This window comes from Vombatus ursinus, unplaced genomic scaffold (genome assembly GCF_900497805.2).
Source record: "Vombatus ursinus unplaced genomic scaffold, bare-nosed wombat genome assembly UNPS02014809.1, whole genome shotgun sequence".
Taxonomy (NCBI): domain Eukaryota; kingdom Metazoa; phylum Chordata; class Mammalia; order Diprotodontia; family Vombatidae; genus Vombatus; species Vombatus ursinus.
The window spans coordinates 9,561,232-9,581,308 of NW_020954587.1; the positions used below are offsets into that span (position 1 = coordinate 9,561,232).

General features: G+C 36.6%; 1 protein-coding gene across 1 annotated transcript in view; it reads left to right on the forward strand.

Moving 5' to 3' along the window:
• The window catches only part of MAOA (monoamine oxidase A), a 101,382-nt gene that overhangs the window by 65,918 nt on the left and 15,387 nt on the right, over window positions 1–20,077 (forward strand). The window contains exons 5-12 of the mRNA XM_027875601.1: window positions 1,490–1,594; window positions 2,152–2,243; window positions 5,327–5,468; window positions 8,009–8,158; window positions 8,505–8,664; window positions 9,352–9,448; window positions 12,163–12,216; window positions 17,748–17,805. Of these exons, the coding sequence (XP_027731402.1) occupies window positions 1,490–1,594; window positions 2,152–2,243; window positions 5,327–5,468; window positions 8,009–8,158; window positions 8,505–8,664; window positions 9,352–9,448; window positions 12,163–12,216; window positions 17,748–17,805 (858 nt within the window). The remainder of the gene's footprint in view (window positions 1–1,489; window positions 1,595–2,151; window positions 2,244–5,326; window positions 5,469–8,008; window positions 8,159–8,504; window positions 8,665–9,351; window positions 9,449–12,162; window positions 12,217–17,747; window positions 17,806–20,077) is intronic.

Below are 20,077 nucleotides of genomic sequence, written 5' to 3' on the forward strand. Positions count from 1 at the left end.
ACTTATCTAATTATCTAATAAATAAATATGTAATTATCTAATGAAATATAATACATTAGAATTCTTTAAAATTATATGTGTTCATGCACATATGTATTCATATATATGTATATATTATAATTTAAAAATATATGAATGAAATAAATATGTATGTGCATGTATAGAACTATCCTTATACATGTATACAAATATGTATATAAATTAATACTGCCATCTTTACTCTATTAGCTCATCCTGACCATAGTATTATATATTTCTCCTGTTATTTAGTTTTCCCTTTATTTCTGTCCAAATTGTTTTTGTAGTTGTCTTCATGTAGGTCTTATATTGAGTGCCCCAAAACCCTAGTATGGACTTTAGCTCGTAAAGCTTTTGAGACAGTCTCACCCTATATGTTTCTTAATAGGTTTATGGTCAAGTATTTGATACATTTTACCATTATACATGGTATTTTGAAATCCATTCTTTTAATTATTTAGACAGAGGGAATAATTTTTAAGATCAAGGGCTTATTGAGCAGAGAAAGACATAGATAGATATCCACATTGCTGCTTAAGAGTCAAAGATAAGAATAACTTAAGATGTTATAAGTAAAAATCATTTGGCTTTCCATCATGGAAGAAGTCACTGTCTGTGCCACTTATAACATATAATTATATTTTTGTAGTATTATTTTGTGTGTATGGGTTTTTTTTTCCCCTGCCAACTAGATTATAAACTCCTGAAGATCAGACACTTACTGCTTTGTATACCCTATAGTGCAGTATTGGCTTGGGGAATAAACATAGATTAGTGTAAAGGATGTTTGAAAAAATTAATAAAATGTATTTTAGTTTAGTGAAAAACCATTTTCTAAAAAAAGTAGGCTAAAAAAGTAGCTTATAGGTGACCTCACCTCCCATTATCTAATATGATAGGGCGCTGACTGTAGTGCTCAGTGTATAGTAGCTACTTCATAAATAATTGCTAATTTATTTTTCCACGTTTTTAACATTGATACCTTCCCATTCCTAGTCTGGCTACAGAATGAAAGCTAAAATCATTAACTTACTGTATTTTAATATTACTATTAACTTACTGTATTTTATGTCTTTTATGGTTTGGAGGCTGCCTTCTCCTCCATATACCATTTTACTCTGACCTAAATTAAATCTAGATAGAAATTTGAAGTTTTTTTTTTTAACTTAGGATAAGTATTAATTTTCCAGGTGCTAGTAGAGGTTTTACTTATGCATAGGTGAGAATATATTAAAGTATTCTTTTCTGAAAGCATAAGAATAGCTAACTTGATATCATTTGTTATCAATCTAGTGAAATTTTATTTCTCTTATTGAAAATTTGCAGACTGTATACATGTGGTGACATATGTAGTTGTTCTCGTTGATTTATCTACTGATGATTACAGTTGTTTTTGTTGTTGTTATAATTACCAAATCTTCATTCAAAGCATTGTATAACCTAATTGATTTTCCTAACTTTTATATTAAAGGGAAAATCTACAGCCTTCCGGGGAACTTTTCCTCCAGTGTGGAATCCCATAGCATATCTGGATTACAACAATCTGTGGAGGACAATAGATCACATGGGGAAGGAGGTATGTTGGGGAAGGAGGTATGTTGGATGTGAAGCTTCCATAGGAAGCTTATCAAATAATTATACTTTATGTTATCATTATAGCCCCACCAGCTATATTAAATAACTTTGAGTAATCACTTCCTGTTAGGACTTTTGGCTCCAACATATAGTGGAAAGGTACTGGCTCTGGACTCAGAGTACCTGGGTTCAAATTCTACCACCTTTGAATCAGAGGAGTCCCACTTTTATGACTTTTGAGAAGACTTATTAACCCCTCCCGCATTTTAATTCCCTAATCTATATAATAAAGGAGGCTTAGGCTAGATAGATCCATGATTCTCATCTATGAACTGGCAAAGAGGTGTATACATTTTTTTTTTCACAAGTTAACCCACAGATAATGTGAGAATGGAAATTCACCTCTCCATATTTCCATATTCCACGTGTTAATTTACTGTGTGGTAGAATTTTCTGTGTAAATGGGTCATTAAGAAAGGCTCTCCATTTAGGATTCAGCATCGCTCTGCAGAGGAGCATGGATAATGACCCTAAGTATAGTATATGTTTTCCTTTCAGATTCCTTCAGAGGCTCCCTGGCAGGCACCTCATGCTGAAGAATGGGACAAGATGACCATGAAGGAGCTCATTGAAAAAATCTGCTGGACAAAGTAGACCTCATTTAATTTTGGAATTCCCTTTTTATTCCCTACCTCCTTTCAGCCACTACCTATGATGATTTCCTTGCTAGTTTAGAAGAAAAAAGTAAAAAAACACTCACTTTCCTGATGATTAGCAACCTTAAGGGAACCATTCTTGTACTTAGACTAGGGATCCTTATCCTCTTCTAAGCCATGGATCCTTTTCGAAGTTTGATGAGGGTTTATGAGCTCCTTCTCAGAAAAATATTGCTAAATGTATAAATTTAAATATTTAGAATTACAAAGGAAAATAATTATGATATAGTTATCAGAAGTTTAAAAAAATCAACGATGAAAGTATTAGAATTTTTTTTTAGTAAGGCAGAGTAATCTAGTAGTATGAAAAAGGTTATCACTTTCTCTGTGCTACAGAAGCAGTGTGGGAATGGCTAAGAAATATGTACCATATTGTTATTTTAGAAAATGGCAGTCACTATTGGGCTGCATTAGTGTATCCTTGGGTATGTACACAAAGCAAGTTTTTTAAAGAGAGGGCATTTCATTAGTCAAGAAAACCTGGATTCAAATCCAGCCTGAAAAATTTAATAGCTATGCAACTCAAGTCTAGTCACTTAACTTTTCTCAGCTTTGATTTTTCTCATCTGTAAAATGAACATAATAATAGTAACCCAATTCATAGGTTGTTGTAAGAATCAAATAAGATATCATGTCAAGTACTTTACAAAACTTAAACTGTTGAGTCGTTTCAGTTGTGTCCAACTCTTCATAACCCCATTTGAGGTTTTCTTGACAAAGATAATGGAGTGTTCTGCCATTTCCTTCTACAGTTCATTTTACAGATTAGGAAAGTAAGGTAAGCAGGGTTAAGTAACTTGCCCAAGGTCATACAGCTAGTAAGTATCTAGATCAGATTTGGACTCAGGTCTTCCTGACTCCAGGTCTGTGCCACCTACCTGTGAAAATTCTGTAGTAGATGTGAACTATTGTTATTGTGAGTCCAACATAGGATAGAGTTATGACCTCATAGACACATCCTTGTTTAATTCTTCCTTATACATATTATCCTCAGTCCCTTTAAATCAGTTGGTAATGCCATGTGCCGAACATTGTAAGTCTCTTTATTATCACCTCTTTATTATTGTATCACCTCATATCAAACCAAACTTACTCTGGCATTCTGGTTTCACTGGAGTGAGGACAAAGAGCCAGGCACCCAAAGTAAAGAAGAATCAATTAGATCACCAAATCCAAACATTGTCCAGGTCCTGACTGGATTATGTGTGCTGTTACCCTTGGCTACAGTAGTAGTTGCCTGTCTCTGACTAATAATGCATTGGGGCCACAATTAAAGTAAAAAATTTAAATACCAATTGTTTTAACGTGCCACTTATTAAGGTAAATGTTTATGCTTTAGGCAAAGACTCTGATGCTAAAATTAGAAAAGGTTATAAATGTGTATTATCATTATTATTATTACTCATTAGTAATTAGACATTCAGCCTCAATGAGATCTTCTCTGTCATTCTTTCTCTGTTCTTAAATAAAATTATAAAGTACACATGAGCCTATTCTGCCCATGCAACTCTCCTTTGAACCTGAAGGATGCTGGACAAAAATCCATGGCTTTAATAGCATCCTGATTTTCCTAGAAGGAATTACATAATTATATGCCAAAATTATAGTACAATTCACTAATTTGGATTGCTTTAAGGGGAAGATCAGGCTAAGTTAGGGACACATCTGAGTTGTAGCATATTTTCAAAAAAAATACAGTTTTATGACTTTCACCTCTATGCAGTAAAACAAACCAGTGGCTAAGGCAGCATTGCCAAGTGAAAATTATTTGGCTTTAATGAATCCTAGGGATCACTTCTAATTAAGCTAATTTTGTAAGGTGTACAGACAGTTGCTACTTAATGCTTAGAAATAGTTTCTCCCTACCTCACAGAGTTTTTGTAAAGGAAGTACTTCTAAACTTGAAGTCACTATAGGAATATGAGTTGTTATTGTTCTCTGAAGGAGGTTCTACTTTAAAAGGCCCTCTTTACGTGTCTAGACAGAAGGTGCTTTTAGTATTGGGGTTGGGTTATCTAGAATTAATGGTCCATGAGTTCTCTTTTGTCCTTTCCCAAGTATGTGGTATACCCCTTTATAAGAAACGCTTGGTCAGAATGGAGTGAAAATCAGCTTCTCTTTGTTTGGAGGCAAAACCCATAATAAAAGTACAGACGTCACATAAGATTTAGAGAGAACAGGAAATTCCCAAGGGTAAGCGGTGGCAATTGGCAGGGGAGGAAGTGAAGAAGAGATAGACTTTGGGAGGCCCCAGGAATGGTTCGCCATCAGGAAGATAGCAAAATCCGTGTGGGCAGGTCACTCTTCCAGCTACTTCGTGAGCCAGACAGTGCTCAAATTGCTCACAATTATATTCCGTTTGGGGTCGCAGTTATACTTGCAACTGGCTGACTTCTGACCCTGGCTCATATCTGCATCCTGGGACCCCTTACCCTGAAGAACTCTAAAGCTCCCCAGCATCATGTTCATATCACCAAACTGTGAGAGTGGATTGTATGAATTATGAGATTTTATTTCAAATTTCTACTTCTTCCATAGTGTAACATGACCCATGAACTTGCCTTTTCTCTAGAAACAATATACAACTATGGGATTCCCAGACTTTTGGCTTTGTAAACAAATAAGTATTATAATAAACTTTTTTGTAAATTTAAGGACTGGAGGGAAATTTTCAATTGCAAATATGTCTATATTAGACATTTTCTTCCTTGTAAGCCATGATTTGTAGGCTGTTAGCAAGAATGTTGAATGTTTAAGTTGCTATAAGACCAGAGCACATGAGGAAAAGCCAAAGATTTTCTGAAAGTGGGTCAGACTTTGTTCCACCTCTACACTGGAACCCCCGCCCCCCAGGTCCAACAAAGACATTAGGGGAAAATAAGAAGATAGGTGTTTTAGTGGTGATAGAAATGTCCACTGAAATAAACAAGAATAGATGGTTAATGATATATAAAGGATCATAGCTTATTGCATGTATGTGAACACGTGTTTGGTCTTTGTTGTCTTTCCTTTGGCAGAACTGCCAAGCAATTTGCTTTTCTTTTTGTGAATGTCAACGTTACGTCTGAACCTCATGAAATCTCTGCCCTCTGGTTCCTGTGGTATGTGAAGCAATGTGGGGGCACAACTAGAATATTTTCTGTCAGCAATGGGGGCCAGGTATGCAATGTCTTTCTTTTAACCATACTTGTGGTTATAGACTAGCTTTGTGACAAACTGACAGTGGTGTCTTAATAACTGTCTTAATAGTTTGGGGAGTGAGTAAATGGCAACTTGAAACTTCTAGTATGAGCTCTTTTTTTTTTTAAAAAAAGTCATTTCTTATTTTCATTCTTCTCATTTCTGAAAAGAAAGATTTAAAAGTTGGAAGATCTCATTTTCCCCTTTGAGATCAGCCTCTTAGAAGTTAGAGAGATGTACCTCAGTCAACCTAGCTTTGCTTAATTCCGGAAAGTGTTTTCTCTTATTCCTTTATAAAGAGGTATTGTGAGAGCTTGGCTTTGGAGCCAGGAGAACCTGGATTGAAATCCTGCCTCTGACACATCTTGGCTGTGTTACCCTGAGCAAATTGTTTAATCTCTCAGTGCTCAAGACAACTCTCTAAGACTCTAAGGTGCAGAGAAGATCCCAGCCTCAATGGTATAAGACTTTCCTTACCTGGAAGTCCTGTGTACCAGATAATATCATTATCTCCTTTACAGCCTGCTACGGTGTTTTCCTTAGTAACTTAAGGGAAAGATGTGAATTAAAACCGAGTCTTTAATTTCCTAGTCAAATAATCCATGCCATCCATTAACATATATTAAACCTTTTGGGTATGTATTTATATTTTCAGCCTCTGCAACTCTTTGCACAGCCAGTAAATATGTATCTGATAGTCATCCAAAATATTTTTAAGCCCCTTAGCATCATGATCCTATTTTAATGTTGTTTCTATTTGAAGTTAAATATTTAGTTTCTTCTGCAAAATAGCTTATGACCAAAGTGTGGTCATCCCTCACTTTGGGAACCTTTTCTATGAACTCTACCAATTAGTGTGGCTACTAGGATACAAGTGTTTACGCTATAAGTCTTTTCCAGACTTTGTGGATGGAAGTTTGCAAGTGACCCCCAATCTCAAGTTTATAACTAGTCAGAAAAGATGAACCTGCATGAAATTATTTCATACTATGTGGTCAAAAAACTGTTGTATTTTGTTTTTAATCAGTAAAGCCAACAACTCACATCAGGACAAGCAAGACAGTTTAATAATGTCTTCATAGCTGTGGTTTGGAGAAGTAAAACAGTAGTAATCACAACTAGCCTTTCAATTTTGAGTCAGCATCCTGGGTTCAAATCCTCCATGTGATTTTGACTTATCCTTTCCCTATATTTTTCATTTGAGGTTCTGTCCAAGTATAATAAATATAATGATTCTACTTTTGCTGGACCTGAAATCAGGAAGACTCATATTTCTGAGTTCAAACTCAGCCTCAGACACTAACTGTGTGACCCTAGGCAAGTCACTTAACCCTATTTGCCTCATTTTCCTCATCTGTAAAATGAGCTAGAGAAGGAAGTGGCAAACCACCCCTATGTCTTTGCCAAGAAAATCCCAAATAGGTTTGCAAAGAGTTGAACATGACTGAAGACTAAACAACAACAGCTTTGATACCAGATGATTATAACTTCATTGGCTCTTCAAAATCTGCCCTATTGGTTTCCTTAATTCTCACTAAAAGAATTTAATTTTGTATATTTGTTGTGTTTAGCTATTTTTTTTGTGATAGCAAGAGGTGATGATTAAAATAGATAGATACTAACTTAGACCCCTTAGTAGCTGTGGGACCTATGGCAAGTTACTTAACTTCTCAGTTTCCTCATCTAAAAATGGGGATAATAATATTTTTCTTTAAATATTTTTTATGTTGGGCAGTTGTGTACTGAAAAGGTTCTTTCTGTAAGCTGTTGATAGTTTTTCATTGTTTTAAGTCATGCAAATAATGTTAATTCAGATATTTGATGGAAGAGGCATGAGGGAGGGAACAAACATATATTAAGTGCCTACTGTGTGCCAGGCATTGTGCTAAGTGCTTTACCAGTCTGATTTGATCCTCACAGCTCTTGAGAGGTAGGTGCTATTGTCCCTGTTTTACAGTTGAGGAAATTGAGACAGACAAGGTTAAGTGATTTGCCCAGGGACACAGCTAGTATATTTCTGAGGTCAGATTTGAACTCATATCTTCCTGAGTCCATCTATCACTTAGCCCTTGCCTCCCTGCAAATAATGTTAATTCAGGAATCTGTTGGAAAAGGATACTTTTTCTATCCAGATGAGTCAGATAACTAATTTTGATTAAAGACATAAAGCATTAAAAAATTCATTTCATTGACATGGGCACTCCCCCATATCTATGCCTTAGTAGATGGTCTTCATGAGTAATTGTAGCTAAATACATTCATCCTGTGGTAGCCATTTTTCTGGTGATATACTTCTCTGAAAAATCCTTTAGTCATAGAGGTTATACCAGTGGAACATGAGCTCTGAGAGGTGCTTACACAAACCAAAGTATGATTATTGATTTTTTTATAATTTAGGTATATGCTACATAGTCCTCCTGTTATATCCATTATTGATATCATTGAGCAGAGTTTTTATATGTGTGTTTTTGGCTTTTCTTTTCTTCCATTTTCTTTCCCATCCCTCTCTCCTCTCTTAGGAAAGGAAGTTTATTGGAGGTTCTGGTCAAGTTAGTGAAAAGATCATGGAACTTCTTGGAGAACGAGTAAAGCTGGAGAAGGCTGTATCCTATATTGATCAGTCGGGTCAAAGTGTTTTTGTGGAAACGACAAACCATGACGTATATGAGGTAATTTCATTCAGCCAAAAACAACATATTTAATGGGTGATATATCTGATGTAGCTTTTAAATAATTGTAATTAGCTTTCTATCTTTGCTTTTCTTTGCTTATTTAAACATCTCTCCAACTGTCACTACTATTTGATTAATGCTGGTTTGTACCTTTTTCATCGTTTTCATTAGTTTATGTTTTGTTTATGTTGTCTTTCTTGTTTATGTTTTGTTTTCCCCTGGTGGTCTTGTTTTAGATGTTGATACTTACTGCTCAATGTCATTGAAAATGTAAAAGACTGTGTTTACACTTTTATCAAAAGACTGAAGTCATAGTTAAGTTGATGCCATATGTGTGTTTTAGTGCAGATATGTAATTAGTGCCATCCCTCCAATCTTGACTTCCAAGATCCACTTCCGACCAGAACTTCCATCAGAGAGAAACCAGTTAATCCAGCGTCTTCCAATGGGGGCCATCATTAAAACTGTGATGTATTACAAGGAAGCCTTTTGGAAGAAGAAGAGTAGGTTGCTCTTATTCATATACAATTCATAATAAATTGAGGGACCACATTGTGCCAAGAACCAATCTATACATTGGACATAATTTTAAAAAAAGAAAGAAACCCAACTAATTGAAATGAAGAACCAGATTTCTTTTATACCCCTTGATTTCATGAAGTGGTCCTATTAATAGCTACAGTGCCCTTCATGCATACAGGAGTTACTTAATAAATGTTTATTGAATAAATTGAAGTGAATTGAATTATAAGATAAATTGTCCATTGTCCCAGTCCTGACGTGTCATCAGACTTTTCGGGACCAGTAAAAAAAAAAAGTGGCCTTGTTTTTGGCCTAGTATTTATTCCTGAAATAGAGAGATTTCCTGATACAGTTTTCTTCCTATACTTTTACCAGTAGATCCTCATGGAGAATGCACTAGTGATCTCTAATCATGAGATTATTCATGACATATATTGGATAGGAATATTTCTGAACAAGAAGACAAAATATTTTTCCCTCTTTAGACAAAATTTTCCCATGAAGTCAAGTGTTTGTACTTAAGAGAGAATAAGTTGCAGGTTTAAGAATACGTATGTTCAGAGTTTGCCATGTCTTTAGCAAATTGTGTTTCTGTGTAATTGTTCAGGACAACACTGTCCATCTCTAGTAATTTGTCATCATCTTGTTTTTCTTTTCTTTCCAAAAAGATTACTGTGGCTGTGTAGTCATTGAAGATGAAGATTCTCCAATTTCAATCACTTTAGATGACTGCAAGCCAGATGGAACTTTACCTGCCATCATGGGGTAATCGAGAATTTAAAAATGCTTTATTCTTAGAATTAGAAAACTTTGTTGGGAAGTTATATTTGTTACAAAACATAACTAATAAAAAGCTCAGTTTGTAAGTGAAAACTTAGGACTTCAGAATTACTTCATTTTAATTCAGCAAACATTAAGTGCATACTACAAGATAGACACTGTGCTAGGCCCTGGCAACACACAGACAAAACTAACTATATTTGAAGTAGATTTATTCAAAGTAATTTGTTGAAGGAGAACACTAACAGCTGAGGGCAAGAAATAGATCAGAAAAGGTCTTATGCCTTGTAGGGGGTGGCATTTGAGATGAATCTTGAGTGGAGTTCAAGATTCCTAGAGAGGCAGAGGAGGGATTGAGAGGATTTCAGGGATGAAGGCGGAAGACCCATTGAAGTTTATAGAATGGGGGAAGGCGACATAGTCAGAAATTCACTTAGGAATTAGAAAATTTCACTTAGGAAATTCATTAGGAAAATTGCTTCAGGAAAATAATTTTGTTAGCTGCAGGGAGGATGAATTGCAGCAATGACAAGAAGTAGTGAAACCAATTAAGAAGCTATTATAGTAGTCTTGGTGAGTGGTGATGAGGGGCCTGAAATAAGATAGTGGTTGTATGAGTAGAAAGAAAGGGGCAAATAAAAGGCATTTTATAGACAGAAAATACAAGATTTGGCAGCTAACTGGATATGTGGAGTGAGTGAGAGGGAAGAATTAACGGTGGTGCTGAGTTTGCAGACCTGAGTAACTGTAACTGGGAGGGTAGAGATGCCCTTGAGAGTAATAGAGAAGAAGAGGGATGGGCATAGGGGGAAAGATGATGACTTCTATTTTGGATGTGCTGAGCTTGAGATGCTTAGGGGACATCCTGTTCCAGACATCCAGCAGGCAGTTGGTAATGTGGAACTGGTTCTCAGGTGGCAGACCAAGACTGAATATGTAGATCTAGGAGTCATCTACATAGAGATGCTAATTGAACCCACCATGGGAGCTAATGAGGTCATGAAGTGAGAGAATGTAGAAAGAAAAGAGTAAACCCAGGATGGAGCCTTGGGAAGCACCCACAATTAGTGAGCCTGACGTGAATGTAAATCAAAGAAAGGAGATCAAGGAGTCATCAGACAAGCAAAAGGGAGGACCAGGAGGTAACAGCATCACAAAATTCTGGCAAGAAGAGAGTATTCAGAAGTTTAGGATGGTCCATATTGTCATAGGCTTCAGAGAGGTCAAGCAGGACAAAGATTGAGAAAAGGCTATTTTGCAATAAAGAGATTGATCACTGTCACGTGCACAGGGCAGCGTCAGTTGAGTGGCAGGGTCAAAAGCTACACTACAGAGGACTAAGAAGAGAGGGAAAGGAGGGGAAGTAAAGGCACTGAGATTGGATCTTTTGATCATTCAAGAATCAGGGTAGAGGATCTTTTCACATAAAGTAATCAATCTTAGGGATTTCTAGCTAAAAGCAGGGTAATTAGGACTCATTATTTTCCCATCTTTCCTACTTGTTATTGCACCTCTGTGCAATTTCCAGAAAAAGGATAACTGTATCTTACACTGATACTGATTCTTGAGTAGTTGCCCAGTAGAGGGGGTGGGGAATATCTGTCCTTCTTCCTGCACTGAGCGTATGTAGCATAACTCGGCATACAGCAGCTCCAGTTTAGGGACTTTCTAGTCTGAGGAGGCAGGGAAACCCTGATATAAGTCAAGCTGGGGAATGATAGCTCTCCTCATAGTACTATGGAGCCTCTACCATTTCCCTTGTTTTCAGGCTTTCAGAGGTTCATTTTTCTGTACACTAAAAGTATTTCTGTATAAGGGGTCTGCTTATGCCTATCATATAATCAGGACCACATCTTCTACATCAGCCAGGTGATCCTTCAAGGATCCCTTTTCATTTGTTTGCTTGTTTTTGCCTAGATTCAACCTAGAAGGGTACTTTGATAGGGCCACTGCAGATACGTAGGGTAGTATTGGGTTTGGAAATTCAAAGACAAAAACCTCATGTGCTCTAAGAGCCTTTTCCTTAGTTGACTTCTGGCTCTGCTGTCTACTATTGTGGTTTGACCTTGGACAAGTCACTAACGACTCTAGACCTAAATTCCTCATCTCTAAAATGAAGGGGTCAGACTTGATGACTATTCATAGAGTCCCTCTCAGTTCTGAACCGATGATCCTGCTTTGCATCATAGTGTTCTAATTTCTGAGTGTCCCGAGACTTCTACAAAATAATGAAGAGTGAAATGAGCACAACCAAGAGAACACTGTGTACAGTAACAGCGGTATTGTTTTAAGAACAACTTTGAGCGAATAAGTCATTTTGACTATTATAAATATGCAAATTAACTATAAAGGGATGTATGAAGAAAGATGCTATCTGCATCCAGAGAAAGAACTGATAAGTAGAAGTATGTATAGAATAACTATGTGTATACATATATACACACACATACCTGTTTGTGTCTAGTGGTAGCCATCTCTAGGGCAGGGAAGTGGGGGAAGGAGGAAAAAAGGGGGAAAAAAAGAAATTTACATGGTAACTTTATTATATATTTAAAAGGAATAGTAAGTTGTACATTAAAGATTTGCAGTTTCATGTACAATCATCTTTTTTTATTATACTGTGTTATAGAAATGTTTGTTTTAGTCCATAAATTAAAAATTAAATAAATACATAAATAAACAATTTTTTTTCTCATCAGGTTTATCCTTGCCAGGAAGGTTCATCAACTTGCCACCATTAGTAAAGAGCTACGGTAAGAGTTAAATTTGAAAAAAAAAATCTATTAAAACAAGGCATTATTTGTTGTTTGTTGTTCAGATCTGTGATTTCGATATTATAAGGAACCCCCATTCAGATAACTCCCTCTAATCACACAGATCAACAACTGTTCTATAATTTAAAGTAGTGGGAAGTTCTGTGGTACGCACCAAGTAAGGAAGAATTAGGTGCATGTCCTTCCTCTGACAAACACTGGTTGTGTGACTCTGAGCGATTAAAATGTCTATGTCATCTATTAAAATGTCAGCTTCATTTTAAATGGGCTAGTTTGGAAGGTTCCCAAGGAAAGAGTAATGAATGAATTAGGGACTTAACTCTTACTCTTCTTGGAGGAGAATACTTAGAAATCATCTAATGGAAACTTCTTTTTAGTATAGAAACCTCTTCTACTGTAGACTATAAGGTTGAGAGGTAGAGTAATGTAGAGGAACTTAAACTAGAACTTGGATTCTTATCTATTCCAGATATTCAGTTGTTATGGGAAAAACATCTCATCCTTCTTAGCCTCAATTTCATCATTTCTAAAATGGCGATAGTAATACTTATACTACCTACCTCAAAGAATTGTGAGAAAAGTACTTTGGAACCACTTACGCACTATAGAAATATGCTTTGTAATAATGTGTATTTTTGGGGGGCAGCTAGGTGGCACAGTGGATAGAACACCAGCCCTAGAGTCAGGAGAACCTGAGTTCAAATCTGGCCTCAGATACATATAACACTTACTAGCTATGTGACCCTGGCCAAGTCACTTAACCCCAATTGCCTAATAAAAATAAATAAATAAATACATAATGTGTATTTTTTTAAGTAAGCACACCCATCGGCATTCAAACCTTTATGGATATCTAGTCATAAATATTAACAACTGACTGTTGTTGTCATCGTTGTTCATTCATTTCAATTGTGTCCCACTCCCCTTGAACTATTTGGGGTTTTCTTGGCAAAGATACTGGAATGACTTGCCATTTTCTTCTCCAGCTCATTTTATGGAGGAGGAAACCGAGGAAAACAGGGTTAAAGGACTTGTCCAGGGTCACACAGTTGGCAAGTGTCTGAGGCCAGATTTGAACTCAGGAAGATGAGTCTTCCTGACTCCAGGCCCAGCTTTCAATCCACTTTGCCAACTAGCTGCTCATTTACAACTGATTATCATGTAGCAGTTATAACCTTTATATCTAAAGCTGTACATTAACTTTGAAAGTGTAGATAAGATTTGTCCAAGTAAGGAAAAAGTTGATATCAAAAATTTCAAAATGATAATAGCATAATTTTGAAGAGAACTGATAGGAATGAAAGTATCTAGATTAACTTTGATTTTAAATTATCTTGGTAAACACAGTTCTACAAGAGGCTTTGGAAAATACTTGCGACAGGTACAGGCTTCAGGAGGGTTGCTTTAATAAGGTTGAAAAACAATGAAAAGCTGGAGTAGTTAGTTCCCTTTTAGACAGTGAGTTGTTTATTTTACTTAAATCAAGTCAGAGTTAATGATGGTGTAAATGGCTCTAATATAAATGATTCTCTGAACTTAAGCAGTTTCTAGATGATTAACCCATTTGCAATTGATTTTTGCAAATGTAAGCCAAATTGTATCTAATAATTAGTTAAATCCACAGATATTTTCAATTAGAAAGTTAGTTCTTTTCTAACAAAAATGTCTTTAATATCTTAGGACAAAACTTCAAGCTGCAAATAACTTTTGAAAAAGAAATCAGTGTACCTACAATTTCTTGAGGCACATGTCTGACTCCCCTAATCAAAATCTCCAGTAGCTCCCTATTACCTTTAGGATATAAATGCCTCTGTTTCCCAACCTGGCCCCAGCCTACCAATCTGACCTTATTATACATTACTCTTCTTCATATACACTTCAGTTTAGTAAATTTGGCCTTTTTAACTGTTCAGTACAAACGGGTCTCCATTTCTAAACTCTCTGTCTTTGACTTTCCTCTGTACCTGGGATACAATTCCTCCTCACTGCCACCTTAGAGAATCTTTGTTTCCTTCAGTGCTCAGCTCAAATACCACCTTCTACAGGAAGCTTTTTCTGATCCTCCCAGCCACCATTGATCTCCTATCTCCCCTTTATATACCTATCCATTGCGCAGTTGGACTGGTTAGGGGAGGGCAGCCAGAATTCAGAAAGGCCTTGGGTCTATACCATATGAATATTGGCTGAAGGAACTGGGGTTTTTTGAGTATCCTGCAGAAAAAGATACTTGGAAGTGGAGTGAGCTGTTGGGAAGCATTTGAAAGGCTGTACCCTGAAGCACGGCTGAGACTTCTTACTGCTGGGCCTCAGAGGGCAAAACTTAGAGCAATAAGGAGACACTCCCAAGAGACAGAGTTAGGATTGATGAAGGGAAACACTTCTTACCAAAAGTGGAATGGGCTGCTGGAGTGGAGGAGGGGCACCATGTTTGTTCTCTCTGGAGGAATTCAAACAAAGGCTGGAGACCCCACAGAGGGGATAACATAGATGGGATTTCGGTTTAGGTGGGAGTTGGACTAGCAGGTTCCTGGGGTGTGGGCCCTATTCTGACTCCGTATCATAAGCTGCTTCTTAAAACTGCCTGGGGAGTGGTGTTGATAATGGTGGGGACAGCCAAAGTAGAGTTGGATGGTGTAGAGGATATATTGGAGAGGGGAGAGACTAGAAGCGTGATGGGGAAGATTGAGAACTCTGTAATCTCCATTTTTTCCAGATTCATGTGTGAACCTTTGTAGTTGCCACTTTTAAGAAATATCTCTAAATTTAGTGATCAAAAAAGCATTGCTTTTTTTTTTTTTAGTGGAGAGAACAGGGTCCCTTTGGAAAAGAGACTGGTGTAACCCCAATGAGGGATCAGGGCTGGCTTCCCAGAGGACGTGGTAGCTGAGCTAAGGATGACAAGGATTCTCCATGGCAAAGATGAAGAGGGGCACCCTCTAGTATTGGGGAATAGACTGTGCACACAGGAAACGGGATGTTACGTTCAGGAGACATCTGCTATTCTTGTTCTCTCTCCCTTAGAATTAAGTAAACAGTGTACTTTACACCACAAGGGTGGTGGTAGACATATGGTTAAGTTTTCACAATATGCCTGCACTTCTCAAATGTTCATAAGATGCCTAGGATTCTACGATATAACCCTTAAAATTTTAAATAAACTTCACTGACTAAAGAAGGTTTAGTTGCACAGGGACATCTGGTCAGTGTCTAAAATATTTTGTATTATTTTTGAAGGCACTCTCCCCTGCAAACAAATTTCTTTTCCTGTCTTGACCTCAATCCTAGGCATCAGTCAATAAATAAATATTTACTAATGTGCCAAGCATAATAGTTTACTTGTATATTCATATTAAAAATTATTAGCATATGACCTCCATGAAGGTGGAGACTTAACATTATTAATTTCTTTATCTGCCCTAGTACCTGACTTATTGGTCTTCAAATTATAATCCCATAATAAATTTTTATCCGGTTGAGTTGGGCAAATCATTTAATCTCTCTGTGATTTATTTTTCTCATTTATTTAAAAAAAGGAAAAAATGATGGGATTGTTCGAGAGGGTTTCCTTAAGTCCTTTCTTGCTTGAATGCCCTGCGATTCTGACTTTCTGAGCACTGAGAATGTTTTATACTCAGAACATTTTTATAATAAATGCTGTGATTTATGTTTGAAGTAATTATTGTTAGAGCTTCCTTCTCTTCGTTTTGAGAAGACAGAGAGAAGGAGCAGAATTGGTACTGTAGTTTCATGATTTTTGACTTGTGAAATTAACCATTAAACAGCTAGGTGTCTCTGAAGGAACAAATTTTGACTCTCCTTTGATCTCAAATCCCTGCCTAAGGTTGTATGCCATTTCTCTGGGATTCTCTCTCTCTCTTTCTCTCTCTCCCCACCTCCCCCCCTTCTCTCTTTCTCTCTTTCCCTCCTTAAATCTTCCATAATAAACTATTGGAGATACCTTGAAGTTTGTATCCCATAATTCTAAATCATGCTCCTAGCTGAACATTCTTTCCCTTTGGAATAGAAACAGCAACACATGAACTGAGTATTGGGTAAATTGATCCATGGATCATTAATAAGTTACTGTAACTTGGAGATATTTGAAAGTGGGATGTATCACCATTCTTTGAAATTGGAATCTTGAGGTCTTCCCCAAAACATCCCCTTGTCAGAAGATAAATATTTTCTGTTTTAGTCCCCATCTTAGGGAAAGGGAAACATCTCACTAGAGTATTTGAGGTACTTTGTGGCCGAGTCAGAGTTTGGGGAATGGGAGCAACTCTTGTTTCGTTGGAGATAATATGCTACTGTAACATTCCCATAGCCCCAAACAGACAAAACCAGTGGAACTCATAGAACCCATTCTTTTTTGGTGCATACAAACATGCCCTGGATGTCCCACCATGCAAATTGAACCCCAGGGGAGTAACAAAAATTCACAATAGATGTAGGACCCAGGAATCTAAGATAATCCAAGGAACTGCAATAGCATACTGAACCAGAGAAAGAGAGCAATTTATTCTTTGTTATTGAGGTAATTAAGGGATTCAGTACTTGGCATTCAATACCCCAAGCTAGAGCTAAACTGTGGGTATGGAATTTAGATACTAATCTGTAGTACTTATTCAAACAAAGGCTGAAGAGATATCATCAAAGTCTGCAAAATCCCTTAAGAATGTATGTGGTCTTCTTCATATAACATTAAGGTTCTCAAAGTAAGTGATAGTCTTCAAAATCTTAATGTGGTATTTATAAGACAAATAATAAGCTATTCTTTGTTATTTAGCAGCTATTAAAATTATGGAAACTGGGACCCCTAGAGGTAGTCTAGGCAGAAAATATAAATAGGCTTAAGAATAATTAAATTAATTTGTGATAGATCCATAATGGCTTCTAAAGGGAATCTAGAGAAAATGATCTTTAACATCTTGAAATGACATCATAGTAATTGGCCATGGCCCTGAACAAACTTTTCCTTGGTACGTACCTTGCTATCTGAAACAGAATCCTAGACAATGGGTTGGAGCATTGGTATGCCTGAGTCTGGTATTTCTTCTGCACTCTTTCAAATACTAATTAAGCCTTATCTATTTATTATTTCAGACAGAGTATAGAGTTTTGGGAGATAATCTTATTATAATATATAGTACCTCAAAAACTTGTAGGAATTATAACTCCTTGTCCAGAAAAGTGATTTAGAATCAATGCCCGAACTTTTCTCCTGGTTCTCTCTACTTCTAAATTAAGTCATGCTTTGCAGATTGTTATTCAAGTAGGCATTACAGAAAGAAGATACTTAAGGTCTAGGCGTCATCAAATTGAATATAAAAATCGGCATTATCATAAAGTAGTTTTAATTACAATAATTTATTTGTAATTAAATTAGCTATCCACTAAATGCAGATTTGGATTCTTGAGTACTTAGAGAACACAAATCAAAATTACTGATTTTGTTCTGTGACAAGTTATTGGAGCTTAAAGTTTTTCTTTTTGTTCTTACCATTTTGTAGGAAGAGGAAAATCTGTGAAATTTATGCGAAAGTATTGCACTCACAAGAAGCTTTGCAAGTAAGCAGTTATCTTTAAATTATAGATATGTTCTTCTGGTTGATTTAGATGGTAAAAGTGTAATGCAAATGATAACTTCCCAGTAGTTTTATGAGAAATATATAAAAGGTGTCTGTTTAGTTTTGAAGATTCACTTTAGCAATTAAAGGAAGTTAAAAAAAAACACAAATTCTCAAATGCAAATAGTATCTGATTCATAAGGTCACAAGATTCTTTATTAAATAAAGGTTTAATTTGATAGCTGACCATTAATTCCATTAAAGTTCAGCATCTTCATTTATTATCTCAAAGGGCAGATCAGTTTAGTGGTTCTGAGAGGAGAAAGTTGTTTTTTCCCTTAGTCCTTAGTTTTTTTTGTACTGTTTTCTTATATGCATTTTATTTTCTCTCCCTTCCAATGTCCTTAATCATTTTTTTTAAAGAAAGAAAATTCTCAACAAATATATGTAGTCTAGTAAAATAAGTTTCTATATTGACCATGCCCAAAAATGTATGAATCTTTCTGGATTTTTATTCCATCACCTCTGACAGAAGGTTGGTAGCATTTTTTTATTCACACTCCTCTCTTCCTATAATTTATCCTTGATCAAAATACCAAAGACTTTCAGAGTTGTTTTCCAAGTGAAGAATGGTAGACAATATGACATCTGTCCTTGTCACTAGCATCCAGTGACCAACAATCAGGATCATGAGCTGCATCTTTTGTCATGAAAGATAATCACAAGAAGAACTTTAAGAAGATAAACTAAAACTGAGGACAACTGGGTGACACAGTGGATAAAGTGCTTGGCTTGGAGTCAGGAAGATTTATCTTCCTGAGTTCAAATCTAGCTTTAGTTAGTAGCTGTCTGACCCTGGGCAGGTCACTTAACCCTGTTGGCCTCAGTTTCCTCATCTGTAAAATAAGCTGGAGAAGGAAATGGGAAACCAAGAAAACCCTAAATGGGATTACAAAGCATGGACACAACTGAAAAAAGGACTAAACAACAACAGCAATTACCAGCAAGTGTGAAGCATTGTTGTGCTATGCAAACTTTTGATCTTGTCCTTACAGGTTAATTTCTCTTTAGAGTTAGTAATTAGCTTTTATTTCCAATGGCCTCTGTCCAACAAGAACATGAATCTAGAGAAAAGAATTCTTTCTTTTTTTTTTGTTTTTGTTTTTGTTTTTGCTTAGGCAATAAGGGTTAAGTGACTTGCCCAGGGTCACAGAGCTAGTTAAGTGTTAAGTGTTTGAGTTCAGATTTTAACTCAGGTCCTCCTGACTCCAAGGCTGGAGCTCTATCCACTGCACCACCTAGCTGCCCCAAGAATTATTTCTTAAGCTAAAAAGAAACCTTTACTTTGGGGACATGTCTTCCAGCATTCCAAAGACATACATCTTTCAGTAAGTGCTGGAGAAGCCAGAGGGGACATCTCTTATCTTCTTCAGCAAGCATTTTTATTTTTATTTTTTTTTAGTTTTAGTTTTCAACATTTACTTCCACAAGATTTTGAATTCCAAATTTTCACCCCATCTCGCCCCACCCCCACCCCAAGATGGCATGCATTCTGAATACCCCTTCCCCTAGTCTGCTTTCCCTGCTATCTCTCCCCCTCTTCCCCTTCTATTTTCCTGTAGGGCAGGATAGATTTCTGTACCCCATTTCCTGTACTTATTTCCCAGTTGCATGTGAAAACTTTTTTTTAAACATGTGTTTTTTAAACTTTGGGTCCCAAATTTTCTCCCTTCCTCCCTCCCCACCCACCCTCATTGAAAAGGCAAGCAACTCAATATAGGCTATACATATGCAGTTATGCAAAACACTTCCATAGTAGACATGCTGTGAAAAACTAACTCAACTAATTTAACTAACTCAATTAATTTCCCTTAATCCTATCCCGCCCCCCCCATTTATTCTATTCTTTCTTTTGACCCTGTCCCTCCTCAGAAGCATTTGCTTCTGATTACCCTCTTTCCCAATCTGCCCTCCTCTCTATCCTCCCCCTACTCTCTTGTCCCCTTCCCCTCCTATTTTCGTGTAGGGTAAGACAGATTTCCATACCCAATTGAGTGTGTATGTTATACCCTCCTTAAGTCAGATCCTATGAGAATAAGATTCACTCGTTTCCTCTTACCTTCCCCCAGTTCCCCTTCACTGTAGGAGCCTTTTCTTTTCTGTTTTTTTTTGTGAGATAATTTACCCCGTTCTACCTTTCCCTTTTTCCTTCTCCTAGTATAATCCTCTCTCACCCCTTAATTTTATTCTCCATATAAGACTCCTTCATCTTA